The sequence below is a fragment of the Pituophis catenifer genome, unplaced genomic scaffold (assembly GCF_029215685.1).
Source record: "Pituophis catenifer annectens isolate HBS135680 unplaced genomic scaffold, rPitCat1.0.hap2 SCAF_15, whole genome shotgun sequence".
Classification (NCBI taxonomy): domain Eukaryota; kingdom Metazoa; phylum Chordata; class Lepidosauria; order Squamata; family Colubridae; genus Pituophis; species Pituophis catenifer.
The window spans coordinates 826,353-852,164 of NW_027256895.1; the positions used below are offsets into that span (position 1 = coordinate 826,353).

The 25,812-nt window shown below is 49.8% G+C and overlaps 1 protein-coding gene across 1 annotated transcript; it reads right to left on the minus strand.

The window, feature by feature from the left end:
- Positions 1–900: 900 nt before the first annotated feature.
- LOC139324886 (phosphatidylinositol 4,5-bisphosphate 3-kinase catalytic subunit alpha isoform-like) lies at positions 901–25,654 on the minus strand. The gene is given in 23 exon segments (XM_070954639.1): positions 901–1,522; positions 2,496–2,647; positions 2,760–2,877; positions 3,541–3,711; positions 5,003–5,081; positions 6,621–6,742; positions 6,858–6,964; positions 8,692–8,863; positions 9,688–9,791; positions 10,389–10,553; positions 12,285–12,366; positions 12,470–12,519; positions 12,521–12,595; positions 13,256–13,390; positions 13,542–13,601; positions 13,603–13,695; positions 14,618–14,723; positions 14,895–14,980; positions 16,376–16,618; positions 18,077–18,327; positions 20,657–20,866; positions 24,025–24,187; positions 25,466–25,654. Coding segments are annotated over 23 exon segments (3,219 nt in total). The 3' UTR covers positions 901–1,236.
- Positions 25,655–25,812: the final 158 nt, after the last annotated feature.

The following is a 25,812-nucleotide window of genomic DNA, read 5'->3' on the forward strand; positions in this document are numbered from 1 at the left end:
GGCACACCCCCCTTTTTTCTTGGCAAGTTTTTCCTCAAAAGTGGTTTGCCATTGCGTCCTTCCTGGGGCTGTGAGAAAGTGGCTGGCCCAAAGTCGCCCAGCTGGTTTTCGGGCCTAAGCCAGGTCTAGAATTCACAGGTTCCCAATTTCGAACCTGATACCAAACTGGCTCTCCGTCTCGTAATTCCTTAAACATATTTCCAAGCAGATCAGCATCTCCGGCCTTGAATTAAATTCTCTTGGCCATGATATAAATCAGCTTTTGTTGACTTGATCCGAGAGAACCACAATCGTCCACAGTAACCAAACTTCAGGGAGGATCTGGTGGCCCTTTGCCTTACACATTTAATTAAAAAAAACAGGAATTGTTTCATGAAATTGTATTAAATGGAATAAAAATGATTTTTTTTATTAAGCGTAATAAAGTCAAACGTCTTTAAATTTAATAAAATCGCATTTTGCTCAATGTAGTAACATCGCACTTTATTACATTTAATACAATCTCTAATTTTACTACCAAAAAGCTTTTAATCCTAAAATGTGGTAGCATGAACAGGTACCTGCCCAGACTCCTTCCACCTGAACAATTCAGAATTTGCATTTTGCAACTCAGCAAGCAAAAAGCGATCTTTTTTAAAAAACAAAACAAAAGGGACATCTAGAGCAGGGGTCTCCAGCTTTGCTGGGTGGGGAATTCTGGGAGCTGAAGTTCTCTAGGCTTAACATTGCCAAGATTGGAGAGCCCTGCTCTAGAGGCTGGCATAAATACAAACATGATGTTTTTTTTTTAATTTTTTATTTGAAAAAAGAGAGAGAGAGAAAATAATTATGATTTTTTTTTTTCCTTTTCTGACTCCAGACGTTTTCAAGTATTACCCTTGTCTTTTGATTGCTCCCGGGTCTTCCTTCCCCCCCGCAGCCCCCTCCCCCCCCAGGAAGCTTCAGCGGAGGGCAGAGGAAGGGTCTCTGATTGAGCCTAGGGGGATCTCTTGGGTTGAACCCGGAAGAGAGGATCACCGTTGTCTGAAGGGGGCCCCCAATGTCAACAGAGAGGGTCTTTCCCGCTGGGGCTCGGAGAGGAAGGGCAGGGCCGATCCTGAGGTCCCCTCCCGTGACTTTCTCCAGACCTTCTCAGCTGGTCCCAAGAGAGGCCACGGACCACGAGGGTCTCGGCTAAATCGAGCACGTGGCCCTGCCCGAGCGAGGGTTCACGCAACCCTCCTCCCGGCAGGTCCCTCAGTCGTGGCTGGCCTCGCTGAGCGGCATATGCCGGATGGTGTGGAAGATCCAGTCCATCTTGGTGGTCCATCCGCCGTGGTGGGCCTCGTTCATCTGCTTGGTGAAATACTCCAGGGCCTCCTGCTCCGTCTTGTCCAGCGCCAGCGTCTTCCGCAGGTAGGCCACGTCGTCGAAGGACTGAAGCTCTGGGAGCCCACTGCCCAGCATCATGGAGAAGAGGTTGATGAGCAGGTTGGCATGCTGGCGGATGGTCAGGTAGGCCTTGTAGCACACCTCCTGGAACCTGCGAGGAGGAGGAGGAGGAGGAGAGGGGCTGGACGAGGAAGGAAGACGGGGAGGGGGGGACGCTCCCTGAGATGCACCAGGGGAAGAGAAGATACCATGGGGGTTCCTGACCCACCTCCGGCCCTCCCGTAGGATGGGATGCCCAACCGCAGAACCAAGGGCTGTCCATGCCACCTCTGGAAAGTCCTCCAGATGTTCAGGAACACCCACAGCTGTCCATTCTGGTACCCAAGAATTCAGGTAGTCCTCGACTTACGACCCCAGCGTTTCCATGACATATGTTGGGTTTTGCTCCATTTTATGCCATTGTTGCCACGGTTGGTAAGTGAATCACCGCTGAGTCACACAGTTGCTAAGTGGATCCGGCCTCCCCTTTTACCTTGCTCATTAGAAAGTCACTCAAAGTTACAACGGCCCTGAAAAAAGGGACTTATGACCATTCTCGCTCTTATGACCGTTGAAGCATCCCCACGGTCACAGAATCAAAATTCAGAAGCTTGGCAACCGACTCGTATTTATGACAGTCGCCGTGTCCCCGGGGGGCGGAGGGGAGGGCATGTCACCTGATCCCCTTTTGCAATCTTCAGACAAGCGAAGTCAGTGGGGAAAACCAGATTTGCTTGTGAGTCCCTTAACAACTTGCAGTGATTCACTTAACCACGGTGGCAAGGAAGGTCGTAAAACGGAGCAAAACTCACTGAACTCGCTTTGCAGCAGATATTTTGTGTTCAGTTGAGGTCGCAAGTCGAGGAGGTAGCTATCAACCAGGATTGAGCTAAGGTTCCTCAAGACCACAACTTATTCCTGGGAGTGGGGGGAGAAACGGGAAGGCCTGGGGGGGGGGGGTAGATGGATGGGGCCAGGTTCTGGGGGGAGCTGCAGAGAGAAGATCTGGGGGGGGGCAAAGGAGGCCCTGGGGGGGAGGGGGAGTCAATGGAGGGGTGGGTGACCTGCTTGGCCCCCGTGCCCACCTCTCAAATTCTTTGGTCTTGGTGCACTCCTGCACTCCTTTGCTGATGACGATGAGGAAGTCCTGGGTGAGGACGAAGGGCACCCGCTCCCGTTTGTACCCGAACTTCTTCTTCTTGTGGTCCAGGAAGTGCCCGAAGTCGATGTGGAAGAGCTGCGGAGAGAGACGAGAGGGGGGGCAAAGGGGGTGGGGTGGGGGGCTCGACTGCGGACAGGCCTTCAAAGCCCCCCCCCCCGGCCGGGGCTGCGGAGGAGAAAACACACACCTGCCCGTCGTCCTTGACCATGATGTTACTGTTGTGACGGTCACCGATGCCCAGGATGAAGGTGGCCACGCAGTAGCCGGCACAAGAGCGCGTGAAGAGGTCGATGGCCGCATCGTACCTGGACAGGCAGGGAGAAGGTCAGCCCTGCAAACGTCCAGGGAGGCTCTCCGTCCTCCAGGTCTCGGTGCTTTCCCCCCAAAATAATGGGACTTTTTTTGGGTTTTGACTTAAAAACATTTCGCTGCTCATCCAAGGGGCTTGGATGAAGAAGGGCTGCAGGACTGGTGTATGGACAGCCTAGAAAAAAGAAGGATGGGGTGGGGGGGGGCAGGATAGCAGCCTTCCAGTATTTTGGGGGGGGCTGCCCCAAAGAAGAAAGAGGGGGGGGTCAATTTATTTCCCAAAGCACCAGAAGGCAAGAGAAGAAGCAACGGGTGGAGACTCATCAAGGAGAGAAGCATGGAGAAATTTCCTGGCAGTGAAGGCAATTAACCAGTGGAACTGCTTGCCACCAGAAACTGTGGATGCTTCATCACTGGAGGTTTTAAAGAAAAGACTGGACAGCCACTTGTCTCAAATTGTATAGGGTCTCCTGCTTGGGCAGGGGGTTGGACTAGATGACCTCCAAAGGTCCCTTCCGGCTCTATTCTGATGGATTGAGCTCTGTTATTCTGTCAAAAGCACCTTGCAAGTTGTCTCCTCCTGGGCTCTGTGGAAGAGGCTTGGCAGAGCCCGTGCGCCCCCTCCCCATTCAGCCCCCCCACCCCCACCCCAGACTGACCCTTCCCCCTTGTTCTTGTCCTTCAGCCAATGGTGCAGGGCGTTGCTGTTGAACTGGAGCGCCCCCTTCAGGCCGCCCTTGCACTGGATCTGCATGATGGTGTAGGAACTCTTGACCACTTCGATGAGCCCCACGCAGTCCCCGATGGACAGGCAGCCGTAGGGCAGCATCCTGCAAAGAGGGGAGGGCAGGTCAGGCCTCGGTCCCACCCTGCCGGGAGCTGAAGGCCAGGGAGCAGGGAGGGGGACGGGCGGGTGGAGGCTGCTGCTCCCAAATGGGGCAGGGGGCTTCTCAAGGCAGGACCAGCTATCTCCTGCAGCACGCCTCTTATTCCGTCCTTTTTTTTCCCCCTCCTACTTTTTAATTATTATTTTTTTTTTACTTTTCTTTTCGTTTGTTCCAAAGGTTAAGAGAGAAAAAAATTAACAGAGACAAAACCAAACTAAAGGAGAACATTGGAAAAAAAATCTGAATTATAAGCGAAGGATAAAAACACATATTATGCCCCCCTTAACTGAACACTGACACATCTATTGTGACAATTCCACCCACCCCCCTTGCAAAACAGACCCCAAATTTATGAGCACCCATCGAAGGGCAGCCCAACTGCCCTGACCTGCATTATACACATCCGAAAGACAAAATAGTTAACAGGTTAAACCACGGAGAAATTAAAATTCAAAGCATTCTGTTAACAATCTGTTATTGTAATTGGCTTGTAGAAAGTCTACCCAGTTTATTTACCACAAATCGCACCCCCCACCCTCCGAACAGGGTCACACACAGGCAGTCCTCGAACGTACGACAGTTCGTTTAGTGACCAAAGTTACAACAGCACTGAGAAATGTCACGTATGGCCCTTTTTCACACTTATGACCGTTGCAACGTCCCCATGGTGACGGGATCAAAATTGGCAACTGATTCGTGCTTATGACGGCTGCAGTGTCCCGGGGGGGCTCACGTGATCCCCTTTTGCGACCTCCGGACAAGCAAAGTCCATGGGGAAGCTGGATTCACTTAACAACCGTGGCAGGAAAGGTTTGTAAAATGGGGCAAAACTCACTTAACACATGTTTCACTCAGCAACATGAACTTTGGGCTCAATTGTGGTCGTAGGACGAGGACTCCCTCTACCCTTGTTTGGTTCTTAATAGTGAAATCTTTCCTTAGGTTTTTAATTGGGAAAAACCCCGTTTTGAGTCTTGAAGATGGTGGAAAGCAGGCATGTCCGGCCCAGTATTGTCCACTCTGATGTTGGACTGTCCTGGACAGGATCCAGCCCTCTTCAGGCAGCGCCACTGTACCCCAAGGGCCCCCCAGGATCAGGCAAGGCTTGGGGGGATCTCTAGAAGGGGGCCTGTCCCCCCCAGCAAAAGACCCCCAAGTGGGTAACGGCTGGCCGACCCTTTGCCCCCTATCCACGGCCGTCCCTCCCCACCAGCCCCGAAGGGATCCTTCCTACCGGAGATCCAGTCCTTGGTTCTGCCACATGCTCTCCATGATCCGGATGATCTGCAGGGTCAGCATGTCCTGTCGGAGATCTAGAAGGGATCGAGTGAAGAAGTGTCACAGCACGGATGAAAGCAAGCTGCCCCTTTGCCCGGTCGGTGGGTCGGGGTTGAGGTCAGGCTGATGGGGAGGGATGGGAAACCAGGGAGGGGAGACCCCGAGAGAGGCCACTGTGGGTCTCCAGATCCGCATGTGGGTCAGATCCACGTGGCACCCCAACGTTCCTACACATCTTTTGAAGGACCCCACAGTAGAAAGCCAGATGGGTCTCCGTATGGGCACTGAACTGTCTCTCATTCCCAGAGACCCCAGTGCTGCCCCTCGGCCTGCTTGAGACCCCAGTCCAGCCCCTTCTGAGGCCATCAGAATCACAGAGTTGACAGGGACCTTAGTCCAACCCCCTACTCAAGCAGGAGACCCTACACCAGTTCAGATAGGTGGCCGGTCAGTCTTTTCTTAAAAACCTCCAAGCCCTCACAACTTCTTAACCTTGTGAACTCTCACATTTTCCTCTTTCTGCTATCTATTCAAAACAGACAGTGATTTATATACATGTTCTGGTGGCAAGCAGTTCCACTGGTTAATTGTCCTCACTGTTAGGAAGTTTCTCCTTAATTCCAAGTTGCTTCCCTCCTTGATGAGTTTCCATCCGTTGCTTCTTGTCCTGCCTTCAGGGGCTTTGGAGAAGAGGTTGCCCCCCCCTTCTTTGGGGCAGCCCCTCAAATACTGGAATCCTGCTATCATGTCCCCCCCTAATCCTTCTTTTCATTGAACCAGACACCCCCAATTCCTGCAGCCGTTCTTTGTCTGTTTTAGTCTCCAGGCCTGTATTTCGCTGTGCCCTCAAAACCTTGTTGTTCCGCCAGGCTGGGCTATCAAGGTAAAGCTTTTAATTGGGTTTTAAAAATGGGATTTTAAATTTGGGGTTTTAAATTGAGCCTATCATTTAATAATTTTAATTTATTTTAAATTCTGTCTGTCTTTGTGCTTTTAATCAGGCTGTACACCGCCCTGAGTCCTTCGGGAGAAGGGCGGTATAGAAATAAAATAAATAAATAAATAAATAATAATAATCATCTTAGTTGCTCTTCTTGGCACTTTTTCCAAAGTCTCAACATCTTTTTTTGTAACGTAGGGACCAAAACTGGATGCAGGATTCCAGATGTGGCCTTACTCAGGCTTTATAAAGCGGTACTAGCTTTATAGTATGTTTTAGCCTCCAGGCCCCTAATCATCTTTCTTGCTCTTCTCTGCACTCTTTCCAAAGTCTCAACACCTTTTTTTATATCTTGGTGACCAAAACTGGACGCAATACTCCAAAAGGCTTTATTAAAGTGGTATTAACACTTCACATGATATGAATCCCCATTGTGGTTCGCTTACTCTCTTCTAATCCCTCCCTCTGCAATCTCTCCATTCCAGGGGATAGGAGGAAAAAAAAACCAGGCGTGGGGAATTCTGGGGTCTTACCAAAGTGGTATTAGCACTTCACATGATCTTGATTCTATCCCTGAGGATCCTTTCCTGCCCTCTTCCCCCCCCCAAGCCCCCGGCCCGGTTCGGCCACTCACCGTCCCCGTTCTTGAAGATAATCTCGTGGTTCGTGAAGAGCAGTTCGGACATGATGTCCGGATTCTCCCAGTTGAGCCACAAGGGACGCTTGGCCGAGGACATGATCCGGCACTCGTCCAGCCTGCAGGAGAGGAAAGGCAGAGGTCATGGGGGGGGCAGCTAGAAGACCCCTCCCCATTCCGGGCTGCCTCCCATCGCCACTCTCCCCTCCAAAGGATCCCTGCCTGGGGTCTCACCGGAGGTTGCCCAGCTGGTGGACGGGGTTGAGAGGACAGATGAACCCTTGGAGGGCCTCCATATAGTCCGGCCGCCTCATCTGCTCCACCAGGAACTTCATCTGCATCTTAACGGAAGAACAGAGATGGGAGGGGACCTTGGAGGTCTTCTAGTCCAACCCTCTGCTCAGGAAGGAGACCCTATGCCATTTCAGACAAGCAGCTGTCCAGTCTCTTCTTAAAAACTTCCAGTGTTTTTACTGGAACCCACAACTTCTGGTGGCAAGCTGTTCCACTGGTTAATTGTCCTCACTGTCAGGAAATTTCTCCTTGGTTCTAGGTTGCTTCTCTCCTTGATTAGTTTCCATCTGTTGCTTCTTGTCCTGACTTCTGGGGCTTTGGAGAATAAATTGACCCCCTCTTCTTTGGGGCAGCAATACCTCAAATACTGGGAGGATGCTATCCTCTCATCCCTAGTCCTCCTTTCATTCCTGCAACCGTTCTTCATACGTTTTAGCCTCCATGCCCCTAATCCTCTTTCTTGCTCTTCTCTGCTCTCTTTCCAGAATCTCAGCCTCTTTTTTTACATCATGGTGACCCAAATTGGATGCAGGATTCCAAGGGTGGCCTTACCAAGGCATCATAAAGCGGCATTAACACTTCACCGGATCTTGATTCTGTCCCTCTGTTAATACAGCCTTGGATTGCATTGGCCTTTTTGGCAGCTGCTGCACCCGGCTGGCTCAGATTTAAGCGATTGTCAACTAGGACTCCAAGATCCCTCTCACAAATCACTGCTATTGAGCCAGGTACCACCTACATCATACCTGCGCGCAGTGGTGGGATTCAAATCATTTAACAACCGGTTCTCTGCCCTCTGTCTGGGTGGGCGTGGTCATGGTGGGCGTGGTCAGGGGGTGCGACAGGCAGCACTCGGTCTCCTGGCCCCCCCGCCCCATTTTGGGCCTAGTAGGCCTCCCTGCAGCCTCCTGGGAGCACAAACGGGCCGTGGGGGGACTCCTGGAAGGGGCGGGATGGGAAGGGGCGGAGCCAGCCAGCAATTTAACAACTGGTTTGCTCAAACCGGCTGAATCCCTCCACTGCCCGTGCATCTTCTTGCCTAGGAGGGCACTGGAAGTAAAGAGCACCTCTGAAGCACCAACTAGGCACCGGGGAGCCACGGTGTTCTGCCCCAGCTATGGACCCCAAAGAATGCAGCACACACAAACTCTATACAAAGCTTCTTTTACTCAAATAACTCAGTCTTTATCAATCAAAGGCTGTTAATAAACTGTCTCCAGGAATTCTAAGATAAGGTAATCACAGTCTTACTAGAGTTGGCACAAAGCCCAGAAGCAATTTTGCAGAGAATCCAGACGCGAAGGAGAGTGAACTAAAGTTGTTCCCTACAACTTGCTGCAATCGGCATTCCTCCTTAAATAGGCTAAGGGAGTGGCCAATTAGCCCCAAGCCTTACTCTCGAGGAGACCTCCTCCTGAGGAGCCACTCCTGTCTTTTGGCTGCTCCGTGTGCCCCTGCATCGAGAAGAGACTCCTCCTCTTTGTCCTCTTCACTTATGGAGCTTCTGGAGGTTCTGAAGGCCCTGGTTCAATCCCCGCCTCTGGCACCACACCTTCTCCAGCCTCCTCACTGTCCGACTCGAGTGCCAGCTGCACAGGCTGCTGGAGCAGCACCACACCAGCCTCCTCGCTGTCTGAATCAGCTACAATCTGCACAGGCCGCTGACGGGCCACAACACACGGGGTCTCTCTTCAAACGACCCCAACTCCTTCTCCTCCTTCAAGGCAATACCCCCACCTGCCCGCTCGGTGTCCCCCCCCCTCCCAGGAGGTACCTTCTGGGTCTCATCCTTCTTCTCCTGCTTGAGGATGTCGGTCAGATTGATGAGCTTCTCCATGGCTTCCACCTGTCGGTTCAGGTGTTTCAGGTACATCCCGCAGCCCCGGCAGAAGGCCTCCAGCATCAGCCCGAAGCGCTGGGAGATGGGCTTGCTGTGCATTTCCGACCTGGGCAGGACACAACTGTTGTGAGCCGGGCCCCCTTGAGGGTCTCCTGACAAGGGGCGGATTTAAATGGACCAGATGTGGAGACAGCTGTGAGTCCTTGCTTCACGCCTCCTTCTGACCCGCCAACGAGAGGGCCGCAGTTACAGCTAGTCCTCGACTTACGATGACAATTCAAACCCACAACGCCCACCGCTAAGCGGGACAGTTGCTTTTGCTCCGTTTTACGACCTTTCTGGCCACCATCGTTAAGCGAATCGCTGCCGTTGTTAAGTTAGTCACACGGTCGCTAAGCTGATCTGGCTTCCGCTATTGACTCTGCTCGTCAGAAGGTCGCAAAAGGGGATCACGTGACACCCCCCCCAGGACACCGTCATAAGTATGAGTCAGTTGCCAACCGTCTGAATTTTGATCACAGGACCCAAAACTTCCATTGCTAAGCGAGACCGTTGTTTTTGCTCCCTGCTGCAACGGTTGTAAGTGCGAAAAACGGTCGTAAGTCACTTTTTTCAGCGCTGTTGTGACTTCGAACGGTCACTAAATGAGCCGTTGTAAGCCGAGGACAGGCTGTATTCTGGACTATCAATTAAAAGGGCTGCAATTATTCAAATGAATGAATTGAACTGGGCCGCAATTGATTTGGGATGCTGTTTTAAAAGAGGTTTTTTTAAAAAACTCTCATTGCAGGAAATCCAGCTTCAAAAAAACCCCTAAAAAATAAATAAGGAAAACCTGGCCCGTCTACAGCCCACCCTGTCAATCTTCTGCAAGCCCCACCCCCATGCTCCAAGCCCCTCCCCCGACCCACCTGCCTCCTCCGGACTCACTTGAGATGCCAGAAGTAAAAATGTCCGATCCTCTGGTTGGTCAGAGCTTTCATGGTCAGGAAGCGGGCCAGAGGGTTGTCCAAGTACTGCTCGTATTTCAGAACCTGGGTGGGGGGGAAACAGCGGACCAATCAGGGGCCTGCCTTGCAGAGGGAGGGGCAGACACGCTGTAAGAGGGGGGGGGCAAGAGCTGGTACAGCAGGGGAGGACCAAGCAAAGGAAGAGAACCGTATTTACGGTGAAGGGTTTGCCTGCTTGAGCAGGGCGTTGGACTAGACGACCTTGGAGGTCCCTTCCCACTCTGTTATTCTGTTTTATAAGAAGAAATTGGAAGCTATTTGTCTGAAATAATATAGGGTCTCCTGCCTGAGTTGGGGGTTGGTCTGGATGACCTCCAAGGTCCCTTCCCTCTCCGCAATTCTGTTATTCCGTAAGAACTGCCTCTTTCCCAGCTCCTGGTGTCACCGGATGTGACCTGCCAACCCTTTCTCCCCCCCCCCCCTCCCATTTCTGACCGGCCCCCCCAAAAACCCATTCACACTCCCCCCCCCACTCAGCCGCAAGCCGTTCCTGTAACCGATCTGCCCCCCCTTCTTTCTGAAGGCCCCTCAGCACCATTCCGGGTCCTCCGAGCCCAGCCGGAACCCCAAAATGAGCCCCCCTGGCATCGCTCAGGTGAGGCGGACACGCCCACTCTCTACCTGCACCAGTTGGATGAGATACTGGGAGAGCTTGTCGTCCGTCAGTCCCTTGACCAGGCACTTCAGCGCAAACTCCCGGATGACCGGATCGGGGAAGTTACAATCCAGCAGCTCCATGGACAGCTCAGGTTTGATCAGGGGCCATTCCCGGAGGAGGCAGTACATCTGGGGGTGGGGGTGGGTAAGGGGGGGGGAGAAACAGGGAAGAAGAATGGCGGCCATCAATGCGGGGCTCTCCCGAGCTAGCGGGAAACTTCAAGGTGCTGCGAACTATAGTTTTCGACAGAGCCCCAAATCTCGGCTGCTAAGCCAAACATGTGTTAACTTTGTGACCTGGCTGGCTGCAGTCATTAAGTGAATCACCAACACTGGAGGGTTTTAAGAAGAGACCGGACAACTCTTTGTCTGAAAAGGTATAGGGTTTGCCTGTTTGGGCCGGGGGTTGGACTAGAAGACCTCTGAGGTTCCTTCCAACTCTGTTATAAATTTAATAAAAACAAAAACTCTGTTAATCTGTGAAGACGTTAAGTGAGTCCCACGGTTGTTAAGCAAGTCTGCCTTCCCCACTGACTGGTTGCAAAAGGGGATCATATGAACCCCCGGGACTCTGCAACCGTCATAAGTACGAGTCAGTTGCCAAGCGTCTGAATTTTGATCAGTTGATCGTGGGGATGCCGGCAACGGTTGTGTGAAAACGGTCCTAAGTCACTTTTTCATTGCCGTTGTAACTTCAAACGGTCACTAAACGAACTGAAAAGGTAAAGGTTCCCCTCGCACGTATGTGCTAGTCGTTCCCGACTCTAGGGGGCGGTGCTCATCTCCGTTTCAAAGCCGAAGAGCCAGCGCTGTCCGAAGACGTCTCCGTGGTCATGTGGCTGGCATGACTCAACGCCAAAGGCGCACGGAACGCTGTTCCCTTCCCTCCAAAGGTGGTCCCTATTTTTCTACTTGCATTTTTTTTACATGCTTTCGAACTGCTAGGTTGGCAGAAGCTGGGACAAGTCACGGGAACTCAACCCCGTTACGCGGCACTAGGGATTCGAACCGCTGAACTGCCGACCTTTCGATCGACAAGCTCAGCATCTTAGCCACTGAGCCTCCCTAAAACGAACTGTAGTAAGTGCCTTTAAAACGCGAGATGGCTGCTTCAAAAGGTCCAGACCTCACAGCCCCCCCCAAACAAGGATGCTTAGAGGAGGGAGGGGGGGGGTCTCTGACAATTCTGCTTTCTCCGGGGGGGGGGGCAAAGAGTCAGCGGAGCTTGGAGTGTCTGGGAGGCAGGAAGGAGGTCAAGGCGGCCCCTCCCAGGCAGCTCACAGGAGTCGGTCTCCATAGTTCTGCCGGGAGTTGCTTTCGCCTGGCAAGATCCCGTCTGTAGGCAAGAACCGTAACTAGCCCTGGTGAGGTTACCTAGTTGGGGTCCTGAAACGCCTGCAGGGAAACCACCAAGCTCAGAGGGCACCAAGGACCCCTCAAATAAATACTGACGGATTCTCCGTCATCCAGGTGCTTTTTTTCCCAGCGACAACTGGACTTTCTCGTTTTTCTTTGAAGACATTTCGCTTCTCATCCAAGAGGCTTCTTCGGCTCTGACTCCCATTCCCGACCATCCCGCCAGATGCCGAAGAAGCTTCTCGGATGAGAAGCGAAACGTCTTCAAAGAAAAAAACCCAAGGAAGTCCAGTTGCCTCTTGAGAAAGAAAAGCATCTTTGGGACAATGTTTTAATTATCTTAAAAAATTAAATTGAATTGGTAGAATTGTCCCACAGCAAGTTTGGCCCAAACTTTCTGGTTTGGGGAGGGGGCTGCTGCTTGCCACAAGCCAAACCATCACTGCCTCCCATCCCCCAATGAATTTCCCATGGGTCCCAGCTGGATTGGGGGTCCCTGCTCACCTGGGCCACCTCGTCCCGCGAATTCCATTTGACGGACAGCAGCAACTTGGGCAGGGTCTCGGGGAGGTTGACGCAGTAGTGCCTGGAAGGAGAGGAGGGGGCAGCTGAAGGCAAGGCCGAGCCGGGGAGGGTTGGGGGGAGCAGCCACAGCTGCTGTCCGACCCCACTCGGCGGTCAGAACCCACCGGTGACGCCAAAGGAAGTCCTTCTCCTGCTCTGTGATCTCCGACAGGGGGGTCTCGGTTGCAGATGTTGCGCAGCTGCTCCAATTCGCTTTCGTCCAGCGAGCTGTCGCGGGCCAGGCGGTTGCTCTGGAAGAGGGGGGGGAGGGGGGCGAAAAGGGAAGTCAGCCCCCTCCTCTTTATGGATCACAGCAAGACGGAACCAGCTAGAACACAGTTTGGCAATTTTCAGCTAGGGGACTTCAATTCCCAGAATTCCCCAGCCAGCAACCCTACTACGCCACCTCTGTCCTGGCATTCAATCAAGAACAGAAGCTGGAAGGGACCTTGGAGGTCTTCTAGTCCACCCCCTGCTCAAGCAGGAGACCCTACACCATTTCAGAGAAATGGTTGTCCAATCTCTTCTGGAAAGCCTCCAGGGATGGAGCACCCATAACTTCTGGTGGCAGGCAGTTCCACTGGTTAGTTGTCCTCACTGTTAGGAAGTTTTTCCTTCATTCCAGGTTGCTTCTCTCCTTGGTTAGTTTCCATCTGTTGCTTCTTGTCCTGCCCTCAGCTGCTTTGGAAAACGGGTGGACCCCCCTGCTCTTCGGGGCAGCCCCTCAAATACTGGAATATCGCTCTCATGTGCCCCCTCCCTGGTCCTTCTTTTCTCTAGACTGGCCAAACCCAAATCCTGCCACCGTTCTTCCTAGGTTTTAGTCTCCTTTAGCCCTTTCATCCTCTTCGTTGCTCTTCTCTGCAATTTCCCCAAAGTCTGAAACCTCTTTCGGCACACGGCCCCCTTACCAAGCCCACCATACAGTAGTTCAGACCCAGCTCCCGCGACATGGCCCAGTTGGCGTGTTCCTCGATTTCGGCGGCATCGGCAAATTTCACCGGGTGGCTGTACCAAGTGAATTCCAGCTCAAGGCACGGGGTCTCCTGTAGCAGCAGCAAAGCAAGAGGTTAAAGCCCCCTCCTCCTGAAAGTCGGGGACCCCGTTACCCCTGGCATGGAGGGTCCCACTTATCACGCAAACACACACCCCTGGCCAGCCTCCCGAGGAAGTCAGGGCCCTGGTGGGTGGTCTCACCTTGTTGGGGTTGGAGCCCCCGACCCCGATGGGATTCAGCAAGTCCTCCAGGCCGTGGGGGGACCGGCCACAGGTTGAGGGCCATCTTCCCGGCCACCAGGGTGTCCTTGTAGTCAAAGAGGTTAACGTTGCCCCAGGCCAGGGGGCAGTGCTCCTGCGGGGGGGAGGAGGAGGGGGGCACGGGGTCAGGGAGCATCTGCCGGGGTTCCTCAACCTGACTCTGCCCACCGCAGAACCTTCAGCAGAGGTGCCTTTCTCTGGGGAGGGGGGCTGCAGTATGGGGGATATGAAATAGGGCAGGGGTCTCCAGCCATGGCAACTTTTAAGAATTGTCAACTCCCAGAATTCCCCAGCCGGCCACGCAACTTTAAGACTTGTGGACTTCAACTCCCAGAATTCCCCAGCCAGCCACGCTACTTTAAGAAGCATAGACTTCAACTCCCAGAATTCCATGCTGGCTGAAGAATTCTGGGAGTTGAAGTTCACAAGCCTTAAAGTCGCCAAGGGTGGAGACCCTTGGAATAGGGAATCCGCAGAATTCTGGGAGTTGAAGTCCACCCATCTGAAAATTGCCACGGCTGGGGTACACTGACCTACATCCACGTATCCCCCTCCTCATCGGGCTAGAAGTAATTCTCAACTTACGACCACAATTGAGCCCAGCCCACCCTCAGACAGGAGTTTTCAGCACAATATTCTCAAGATGGCAGTTGTGAGTGACAATAAAATCAACCCCCCCCCTTTTTTTTTAATGCACAGACACCTTTGCAAGTATCAGAAGCAAGCAAGTAGTCCTTGACTTACAACAATTTGTTTAGTGACTGTTCGAAGTAGCCCAGGCTGAGGCAATCCCCTTTTGAGCCCTTATGACGAGCAAAGTCCATGGGGAAGCCAGATTCATTTAATGACCCTGTGACTCACTTAACAACTGTGGCATGGAAGGTCATAAAATGAGGCCAAACTCGCGTAACAACTGTCTCGTTTACTAATGGAAATTTTGGGCTCCGTTGCAGTCATAAATCGAGGGGCTTAATTGACGTTCCGGTCCACGTGTGGGGCTCCCCACGGACACTCACCTCCTTGGCCCCCTTCCGGCCCTTGACGGAGCAAATGGAGACGCAAAGGCGAGCCGCCCGGGGCAGGTCGGTCAGGTAGATGTCGTAGGAGAGCCACTCATTCCACCTGGGAGCAAAGAGGCGGCTCTGGAGTCAGCCGGGTAGCCGGAGGTGCCTCCCTGTTTGGGGTCCCGATGGTTCCCCTTCCCCTCCTTAAGGAGACCACCACCAGGAGCTTCCAGCCTTGGCATGGCTGGCTAGGCTGGGGACAGGGGCCTCTCCCTTCCACCCCACTTACCGAGGGTTGGAGCACGGCACCCGCTGAGTGTTGACGTTATCACAAAGGGGTTCCCCACCGTGGAAAATTCCCGTCCGGACATAAATCTAGAAGGAGAAAGGAAGAGCGGAATTCAAGGCTTCTCTTGCATGAAATCCGTTCCAGGTAATCCTCGATTTACAGCTGTTCATTTAGTGACCCTTCGAAGTTACAACAGCACCAAAAAAGGTGACATTTACGACCGTTGCGGTATCCCCATGATCACATGATCAAAATTCGCCCTGACTCATATTTACGACGGTTGCAATGTCCTGCGATCAACTTTCGTCACCTCCTGACAAGCCAAACCAATGGAGAGGCCAGATTCGCTTAACAACCATGTCACTACTTTAACTACTGCAGTGATTCACTTAGCAACGAGGGCAGGAAAGATCGTCAAACGGGGCAGAACTTGCTTAACAAATGTCTTGCTCAGCCACAGAAATTTTGGGCTCAACTGTGGTCATAGGTTGAAAACTACCTCTAGTTCCTTCCTCTCTCACTGGCTGAGGATTATGGGTGGTGACACCTAGCATAGAGAAGACGGATGAGGGCATGAAAGCACATCCACATTTTATCCTTGTGAGCAGCTGATGGCTACGAGAGGGAGCGTTCACTCTGTTCCGGTGGGTCCCCCATTCCGGCATCCCCATTCAGCAACGGTTGGGGGCTCAGTTATTGACTCAATCTCTTTTCCGGCTGCTTTTCAGGGACCCACATATGGTTGGTTGGGATCATGTGGGGTGGAATGGAGAGGGGGGGGGCACCTCAGCCAATAAGAAGCTGCTGCTGTCGGATCAACAGAATTGACCTTATTTCAAGTGGCCATGATTTGAGAAGATGGAAACTGACCGGGCTGCTGAGCCAGATCAAGTCAGATCAAGGACCCCCCTGTATATTTATTTATTTTATTTATTTATTTTATTAAATTTCTATACCGCCCTTCTCCCGAAGGACTCAGGGCAGTGAACAGCCACAAGATAAAACACATAAATACAAAAAATTTAAAATAAGTTAAAAACGAATTAAATAATTTGGCTGAATTTAAAATACCCCATAATTTAAAACAAATTAAAATTTACATTTAAAAGGGGGAGAAGATTTAGCCCAGGCCAGCTTGATGAAATAAAAACGTTTTAAGCGCGCGATGGAAGGTGCGCAGGTCCGGGATCCTCCGTATCTCCGGGGGGGAGCTCGTTCCAGATCGTTGGTGCCCCCACAGAGAAGGCTCTCCCCCTGGGGGCCGCCAGTCGGCATTGTTTGGCCGATGGCACCCGGAGGAGCCCCTCTCTATGGGAGCGTACCGGCCGGTGGGAGGCTATTGGTGGTAGCAGGCGGTCCTGTAGATAACCAGGTCCTAAGCCATGGAGCGCTCTAAAGGTGGTAACCAAAACCTTGAAGCGTACTCGGAAGACCACCGGGAGTATAATTTGAGGAGGCAGCGTTCACCTGGACCCACCCACCTTATCGATGTCCCTGATGTTGACGTTCACGTAGGTGGCGCACAGGATCTTGATGCGCAGAAGGCTGTTGATGGACCAGAGGGACTTGGTGGGCGCATCTCCGTTCACGTGCAAGGAGGTGGCCGACCGGCGCGCGTACGAGGGCAGCACGAAGACGTTGGCCGGCAGTTGGCTGTAGAGGCTCTCCTTGCTCATCAGCATCAGGTGGGGCAGGCGGCCGATGGCGATGCAGTTCCTCATGTACTGGAGGAAGAAGGGAATACCAGGTGTCACCAGGAACGAGAGACCGGGCAGTCTCAAGATCGCACAACAACTTCAGCAGGGATTTGGGCCTCGTTCGTTTACTCGTTCTTCTGGCTACTTCTGACCACGGCAAACCCGCCATTTCTAACTTTAGAAGTGGCCTCTCCCTGGCAACTCCTGCTCTGCACGGCGGAAGAGGGCAGAGTCACGGAAGACGAGGAAGAAGAGACACATCTGGTGGGCCCCATCGATTAGGGAATGCACATCTGGTGGGACCATGAAAAAGGCCCTTCTCGGTGGTGGCCCTTTCTCTAAAGATCATCACTCACCCCGTGGTATGGTTGATTCCCCCCCCCACCGTTTCTTTTCCAAAAGGCCCTGAAAATTTGGTCAGTAAACCCCAAAAGAAGATGGAACCAATCAGTTGCCAATTTGATTTTAATGAGTTTTTAGTTATATGGTGAATTTTTAAGACTTTGTAAGCCACCTGGAGTCACCTATAGGTAAGTCGGGTGGCCCTATAAATTTGTTTAAAAAATAAATAAATAAAATATGAGCCTTGGTAGTACAGTGGTCTAAAGCACCCTGTTATTAAGACCAGCTGCCTACAATTACTGCAGGTTCGAATCTCGCCAGGCTCAAGGTTGACTCAGCCTTCCATCCTTTCTAAGGTAGGTAAATTGAGGACCCAGTTTGTGGGGGCAATAAGATGACTTTGTACAAATATACAAAAGGATGAAGGCTATTGCTTAACGCATTGTAAGCCGCCCTGAGTCTCCGGAGAAGGGCGACATATAAATCAAATTAAAAAAATAAATAAAAAAAAATTGGAGTTTTTGCTCTGAGCGACTGGCCCTCCTCTTCCTCCTCTTTCTCCTCTTCCTCATCCTCCTCTTCCTCCTCCCCCTCCAGTTCCTATTACTTGGAGCAGGGCTCTCCAAAGATGGCCCCCTTTTAAGGCTTGTGGACTTCAACTCCGCTGTAGCCTGTTTACTCTCTTGTAATCCCTTCCTCTGCAATCTCTCTGCTCTAGGATGGAGGAGAAAAAAAATACAGGCATGGCTGGGTGAGGAATTCTGGGACTTGAAGTCCACCAGCCTGAAAGGGGCCACGTTCGGAGACCCCTGGCTTCGGGGCTTAGAAAATACGAAAACAAAAAAAGTCACACTCCCTTGACACAACCGACACAACCGCAGGGACTCCACCAACACTCTTGCCCCCTAGCTTGGGGAAAAAACACAGCCAGGTTTTCAAAGTCTTTCAGACCTCCAGCAGGATGGAAGCTGAAGGACCTCAAGGGTAGGGGTGTGTTGTGTGTGTATGTGCCAATCCAGAGCGAAAAGACCTGGTTCCTGGTTCCTGAGAGATGGCCCTGTTGGATCGAGCGGACCCCGACAACAAGAGCCCCCCACAAGTGCCGAGAAAGCCCCCCTGCAGCGTCAGGAGGGAGGGGCTCACCTTGTACTGACTGAGGGGGTACTTCTCCAGCAAATACTCATCGCAGCCGCAAACCTTGAGCAGGTACTTGCCCTGGTACTCCTGCACGCAGAGGCGCAGCTGTTCGGGCGAGAGGTGCATGCTCCGGGTCTTTTTCCGGATGGCCTCGGCGATCACCTGCTCAGGCAGCGCGTCGTGCGGCGTCTTGAGGGTGTATTTCTGTTTGTCGTTGTTTGGGGACACAATAACCCAAATGGTCACTATGATCCGACCTTCAGGAAGCGGGGGAAAAGCAGGACAAGCAACGGTCACTTGGGTGCGTCCGCAGGCAGCCAGGCGCGGGAGGAAACAAAATCGAGGGGAGGGGAATCGGGAATTATTTTTGATGGTTGTGCGACAGCCACAGCTCCGGGATTGTTAAGATTGTAAGCCGCCCAGAGTTATTCTTCAGTAAGATGGGCAGGCAATAAATTTTACAAATATATAAATAAATTAATTAATCAACCTGGGAAGACCACAAATGACAAAAGTTTTGTCTCTTTGCAGGAATCGTCCTGTTCCCAGAGGCATTTTAGGCAGTTGTTTTATTTCTTGATTTACAAGGAATTTTATGCTGCTGTGATCTAGTCTTCTCTAAGCACTGTTCAGTCAGCACAATAAATCAGGGGTCTCCAAACTTGGTCCCTTTATGACTTGTGGACTTCAACTCCCAGAATTCCTCACCCAGCTGTGCCTGGTTTTTTTTTCTCCTAGCCCCTAGACCTGAGAGATTGCAGAGGAAGGGATTACAAGAGTGTAAACAGGCTACAGCGGAGAGATTGCAGAGGAAGGGATTACAAGAGAGTAATCAGTCTACAGCGAAGAGATTGCAGAGGAAGGGATTACAAGAGAGTAATCAGTCTACAGCGAAGAGATTGCAGAGGAAGGGATTACAAGAGTGTAAACAGGCTACAGTGGAGAGATTGCAGAGGAAGGGATTACAAGAGAGTAAACAGGTTACAGTGGAGAGATTGCAGAGGAAGGGATTACAAGAGTGTAAACAGGCTACAGTGGAGAGATTGCAGAGGAAGGGATTACAAGAGAGTAAACAGGTTACAGCGGAGAGATTGCAGAGGAAGGGATTACAAGAGAGTAAACAGGCTACAGTGGAGAGATTGCAGAGGAAGGGATTACAAGAGAGTAATCAGGCTACAGTGGAGAGATTGCAGAGGAAGGGATTACAAGAGAGTAAACAGGCTACAGTGGAGAGATTGCAGAGGAAGGGATTACAAGAGAGTAAACAGGTTACAGTGGAGAGATTGCAGAGGAAGGGATTACAAGAGTGTAAACAGGCTACAGCGGAGAGATTGCAGAGGAAGGGATTACTATAGAGTAATCAGGCTACAATGGATAGACATATCAAAAAGGAATACATTACTTCCAGGGAATTCTGGGAGTTAGAAGTCCACAAGTTTTAAAGGGGCCAAGTTTGGAGACCCTTGCAATAAATCATAATTCTAAATCTGACCCTCCACGATAAATACAAGGCAGCATTTGTGGAGAGTAATCTCATTCAGGCAGACAAATCACTCCATCTACAGGTATACCCCGAGTTATGACCGTAATGCAGCCTGCCCATCATGGCTGTAACTCGTGACGGTCATCAAACAGATCAGTTACATCACCAACTGTACTTTTCTGACCTTTTTAGCTGCACACCTCAAGCAAGTCTACAGCTGTTATATGAATGCCATGGATGTTAAGTGAACCAACAGTCAATGACGGTAAAACAGTCACATGACTGGGAAACAACCCAGTTGTTGACTGGCCAAAATTCAGTCACATGACTGCAGGGAAGTCCCCGTCGGAAGTTTGAATCCAAGTTGCAAATACCCCTTGGGTAGGTATATTGGAACTTTGAAAGTTTGCTGATCAATTGGTCATAAATTGAAGACTATCTGTGGCTGCAAAACACTGGAGTCATCTTCATACAGGCAGTTCTTGACTTACGACCACAACTGAAGCCCAAAATTTTGGTTGCTAAGCGAGACATTTGTTAAGTGAGTTTTGCCCCCTTTTACGACCTTTCTCGCCACCGTTAATTCCTTAATTAATTAATTCCACTGCAGGAATTAAGTGAGTAACTGAGCTGTTAAGTGAATCTGGCTTCCCCATTGATTCTGCTCATCAGAAGGTCGTCAAAGGGGATCACATGACCCCAGGACAGGGCAACCGTCATAAATATGAGTCAGTGGCCAAGCATCTGAATTTTGATCACGGGGATGCGGCAACCGTCGTAAGTGTGGAAAACGGTCATAAGTCACTTTTTCCAGTGCCGTTGTTAACTTTAAGCGGTCACTAAACGAACTGTTGTAAGTCGAGGACTACCTGAAGATCTTTGGAAGTTTTGGGAAGCCGAGGAAGGGGACGCTTTGGGGGCACTCCCGTCAGATGTCCGGGGACCCTCTGCAGGCGTTACCTGGGAGAGGCAACACTGAGCATGCTCAGATCCCCAGCCACACGGAGTTCATCGGGAGTAAACAGCTGGAAACAAAGGGGACACTGAGGCACCTCTGCTTCGCTCCGCCCCCTCCCGGCCGTCTCCCCCCCTCCCCCGCTCACCTTTGTCCAGCTTGCTGTACAGGTGCTTGGGCAGGTCAGGGCTGGATTCCACGTTGGGAGGGTAGACGTACAAGGCCTGGCTTTGGGGTCCCGCCGACCCCCGGGTCTCCACGGCTTCTCGGCAAACGGAGAGAATGTTGCGCCGGAATTCCTGCACCTCGGGATCCTTCACCAGCTCGAATTCGCAGATGGGCATCCCAATCGCAAATCCTTGGGAGCAAAGGTTTGGATCAATGGATTCATTCAACTGATATATTCTCATTTTTTTAATTTTTTTTTCCAGAAGAGTACAAAAGAAAAAAATGAAAAGAGACAAAACTAAAACCGGACAAGAATATTAAAAAATAGACGGGAATTCAAAATGCGAATTCAATTTTTTTTTGAAAATATTCTACCGGTTAATCTATTTTTTTCCTTTGTCTCGGTTTCATTTTTTTCGTTTGGGTTTTGTATTTTAATCCTTTGAATAACATAAAAAAAAATTGAGGGGGAAAAATAAATGTATCGGACACCCACCTTATGGGCGGTTTGCAATATTGAAAGGATAAAAGTAGAGAAAACCTAGACATGATAAAATCTTGAAAAAAGATCAATTATCTGGAATGAGTTCCCCCCCGGAGATACGGAGGATCCCGGATCTGCACACCTTCCGCCGCACTCTAAAGACCTTTTTATTTCACCAGGCAGGCCTGGCCTAATTTTCTCCCTTTTTTATAAAAGAATTTTTAATTTTTAATATTTTTTAGTATTTTATATATTCAAATTTTAAAATTGGTTTAAAATTGATTGGGGTTTTAATTTATCTGGGCCAAAACTATTTAATTTGATTTTAATTCTGCTTTTAAATTTTGTATGTATGGATTTTATTGTTGGCTGTTCACTGCCCTGAGTCCTTCGGGAGTAGGGCAGTATAGAAATCAAATAAATAAATAAATAAATAAATAAATAAATAATTCAGCTTTAATCTTATCTTGGTTGTAATGGAATTGTTTGTTATTCTGCTATGATTTGTGGTTTTGGATGGCCAAGCAGGGCTCAAGCGTGGATGTCCAGCACGAGGGATGGCAATGCCCATAGCATCACGACATCCCTGGGCAAATTATTGGAATCTGTGTGGCTGGCATGATTGTGCCACCACACACTGGATTGTCGGTCTTCTGTGCCTCTTGGACGGCCGTGGAAAAACATTAGGGGACAAGACACCAGCTGTGGGTTTCCAGGGCAATACAAGCAGTCCTCCACTTACAACCATTTGTTTAGGGACTGTTCCGAGTTACAACGGACTGAAAAAAGTGACTTGCGTCCGCTTTTCACATTTTCACACTCAGAACAGTGGCTTTGCCCGTTTTTCACTTATTTTCACTGAAAAAAGGTGACATGTCCGTTTTCACACTTATTTTCACACTGAAAAAAGTGACTTTTGCCCGTTTTTCACTTATTTTCACTGAAAAAAGGTGACATGTCTGTTTTCACACTTATTTTCACACTGAAAAAAGTGACTTTTGCCCATTTTTCACTTATTCTCACTGGAAAAAGTGACTTATGTCCATTTCCACACTTTCACACTGAAAAAAGTGACTTTTGCCCATTTCCCACTTATTTTCACGGGAAAAAATGACATGTCCGTTTTCACACTTATTTTCACACTGAAAAAAGTGACTTTTGCTCATTTTTCACTTATTCTCACTGGAAAAAGTGACTTATGTCCATTTTCACACTGAAAAAAGTGACTTTTGCCCATTTTTCACTTCTTCTCACTGGAAAAAATGACTTATGTCCATTTTCACACTTTCACACTGAAAAAAGTGACTTTTGCCCATATTTCACTTATTTTCACAGGAAAAAATGACTTATGTCCATTTTCACACTTTCCCACTGAAAAAAGTGACTTTTGCCCATATTTCACTTATTTTCACAGGAAAAAATGACGTCCGTTTTCACACTTACTTTCACACTGAAAAAAGTGACTTTTGCCCATATTTCACTTATTCTCACTGGAAAAAATGACATGTCCATTTTCACACTTTCACACTGAAAAAAGTGACTTTTGCCCATATTTCACTTATTTTCACAGGAAAAAATGACATGTCCATTTTCACACTTACTTTCACACTGAAAAAAGTGACTTTTGCCCATTTTTCACTTATTCTCACTGGAAAAAATGACTTATGTCCATTTTCACACTTTCACACTGAAAAAAGTGACTTTTGCCCATTTTTCACTTATTCTCACTGGAAAAAATGACTTATGTCCATTTTCACACTTTCACACTGAAAAAAGTGACTTTTGACCATTTTTCACTTATTTTCACAGGAAAAAATGACTTATGTCCATTTTCACACTTTCCCACTGAAAAAAGTGACTTTTGCCCATATTTCACTTATTTTCACAGGAAAAAATGACATGTCCATTTTCACACTTTCACACTGAAAAAAGTGACTTTTGCCCATTTTTCACTTATTCTCACTGGAAAAAATGACTTATGTCCATTTTCACACTTTCACACTGAAAAAAGTGACTTTTGACCATTTTTCACTTATTTTCACGGGAAAAAATGACATGTCCGTTTTCACACTTATTTTCACACTGAAAAAAGTGACTTTTGCCCGTTTTTCACTTATTCTCACTGGAAAAAGTGACTTATGTCCATTTTCACACTTACTTTCACACTGAAAAAAGTGACTTTTGCCCATTTTTCACTTATTCTCACTGGAAAAAGTGACTTATGTCCATTTTCACACTTTCACACTGAAAAAAGTGACTTTTGCCCATTTTTCACTTATTCTCACTGGAAAAAATGACATGTCCGTTTTCACACTTATTTTCACACTGAAAAAAGTGACCTTTGCCCGTTTTTCACTTCTTCTCACTGGAAAAAATGACTTATGTCCATTTTCACACTTATTTTCACACTGAAAAAAATGACTTTTGCCCATTTATCACACTTTTCACATGTGATCAGAATTCAGACACTGGGCAACTGACTTGTACTTATGACGGTTGCGGTGTCCTGGGGGGGATCCCCTTTTGCGACCTTCTGGCAACCAAAGTCAATGGGGAAGGTAGACTCACTTAACGACCTTAAGAACTGCACTGATTCACTTGTGGCAAGAAAAGGTTCTCCAACGGAGCAAAACTCACTTAACGAGACTGTCCCGCTTAGCAACATAAATTTTGGGCTCAAACTGTGGTTGTAAGTCGAGGACTACCTGCCACTTGGGGAACGGTGTGGGTCGGTGCAGACGCAACACAATCAGTGCAAGGCTGACCCTTATTCAGCATCCTACTTGATCAGTCGGTGTCCTGCTTGAGAAGGGGGTTGGACTAGAAGACCTCCAAGGTCCCTTCCAACGTCATTCTGGACTCACCGATCTCCCGGTTGAGGATCTTCTCCTCCCGGTTCCCCACGGGCTCCACCACCTTCAGGATCGGCTGGAAGAGCCGCAGATCGCAAAGACGCCGGGACTCGTCAAAGAATTCCTCCCGTTCGGCTTCTTGGGTCACCCCCACAAAGATGTAGGAGGATTCCTCCTGGGGGGGCAGGACAAAAACCAAGGGGAGAAGGAATTGGGGGGGGTGGCTAAAGGACCCCCCAGAAGGATCTTCCAATGCAGGTAGTCCCTGACTTACAATAGTTCCTTTAGTGCAGTGTTTCTGAACCTTGGAAGCTTGAAGATGGGTGGACTTCAACTCCCAGAATCCCCCAGCCAGCAGCGCTGGCTGGGGGATTCTGGGAGTTGAAGTCCACCCATCTTCAAGCTACCAAGGTTCAGAAATACTGCTTTAGTGATTGTTCAAAGTTACAACGGAACTGAAAAAGGTTTTTCACACTTATGACCGTTGCAGTTTCCTCTGTGGTCACGTGATTAAAATTCAGACTTTTGGGGACTGACTCATATTTATGACGGTTGCGGTGTCCCAAGGTCACGTGATCACTTTTTGCAACCTTCTGACAAGCAAAATCAATGGGGAAGCCTGATTCACTTAACAACCGGTTTACTAACTTAACTGCAGTGACTCACTTAACAACGGTGGCAAGGAAGGTCGTAAAAGGGGGCAAAACTCACTTAAGAAATGTCTCGCCTAACAAACAGAAACTTTGGGCTCAGCTCTGATCGTAAGTGGAGGACTACCTGTATTAACTTAACAGCTGGGCCTGGTGGCTCAGCAGACTAATAGCATTGTGATTAACACCAGCTGTCTGCAATTACTGCAGGTTCGAATCTCGCCAAGGCTAAAGGTTGACTCAGCCTTCCATCCTTTCTAAGGTAGGTAAAATGAGGACCCAGACTGTGGGGGCAATAAGCTGACTTTATATAAATATACAAAAGGATGAAGGCTATTGCTTAACACATTGTAAGCCGCCCTGAGTCTCCGGAGAAGGGCGGCATATAAATCAAATTAAAAAACAAAACAAAACAGCTGAGTGATTCACTTAACAACGGTGGCAAGGAAGGTCGTAAAATGGGACAAAACACACTTAACAAATGTCTCACTTAGCAGCAGAATTTTGGGCCTTAAATATGAACCGGTTGCCGAGCGTCTGAATTTTGATCGCGTGATCCTGCAACGGTCGTAAGTGTGAAAAACATGCCGTTGTAACTCTGAACGGTCACTAAACGAACAGTTGTAAGTCGAGGACTACCTGGGCACATTTTGAAACCTGCCCCTTCTTCCCCAAACGGAGGGAGGCCTGATTCTCTGGCCGTTTAGCTCCTCAACTCCCCTCTTCTCCAATAAATGAAGCGCCCCTCCCTCCCTTTGGATTTCTCGGCCAGGTGCGTCACCTGGCCAGGTGCGTGGCCTCACCTGCAGCAGGTGGAAGAGCGGATACTTCCTGGCCTCCTTGAAGAGGTCCTGCTTGATGCTGCGGAGAGTGGCCTCCCGCAGGCACTCCAAGGTGACCACCATCCCATTGGGCAGGCAGCAGTCCACCATGATCCGGGGGGGCATGAGGTGCAGCCCCCATAGCTCCCCCGAGGAAGGCCGGGGTGGCATGGCCACGAGCAGGCGGGAGGGTCTTGGCACGTTGACGGAGTTGCGGCTGGCGGTTAAAGCATCCCGGCTCACCTGGGAGGGGGAGGAAAAGGAGGAGGAAGAGGAAGGTCTGATGAAGCCAATCAGGGTTTGGTTTGTGGGCTGCCCTAAACCATGGC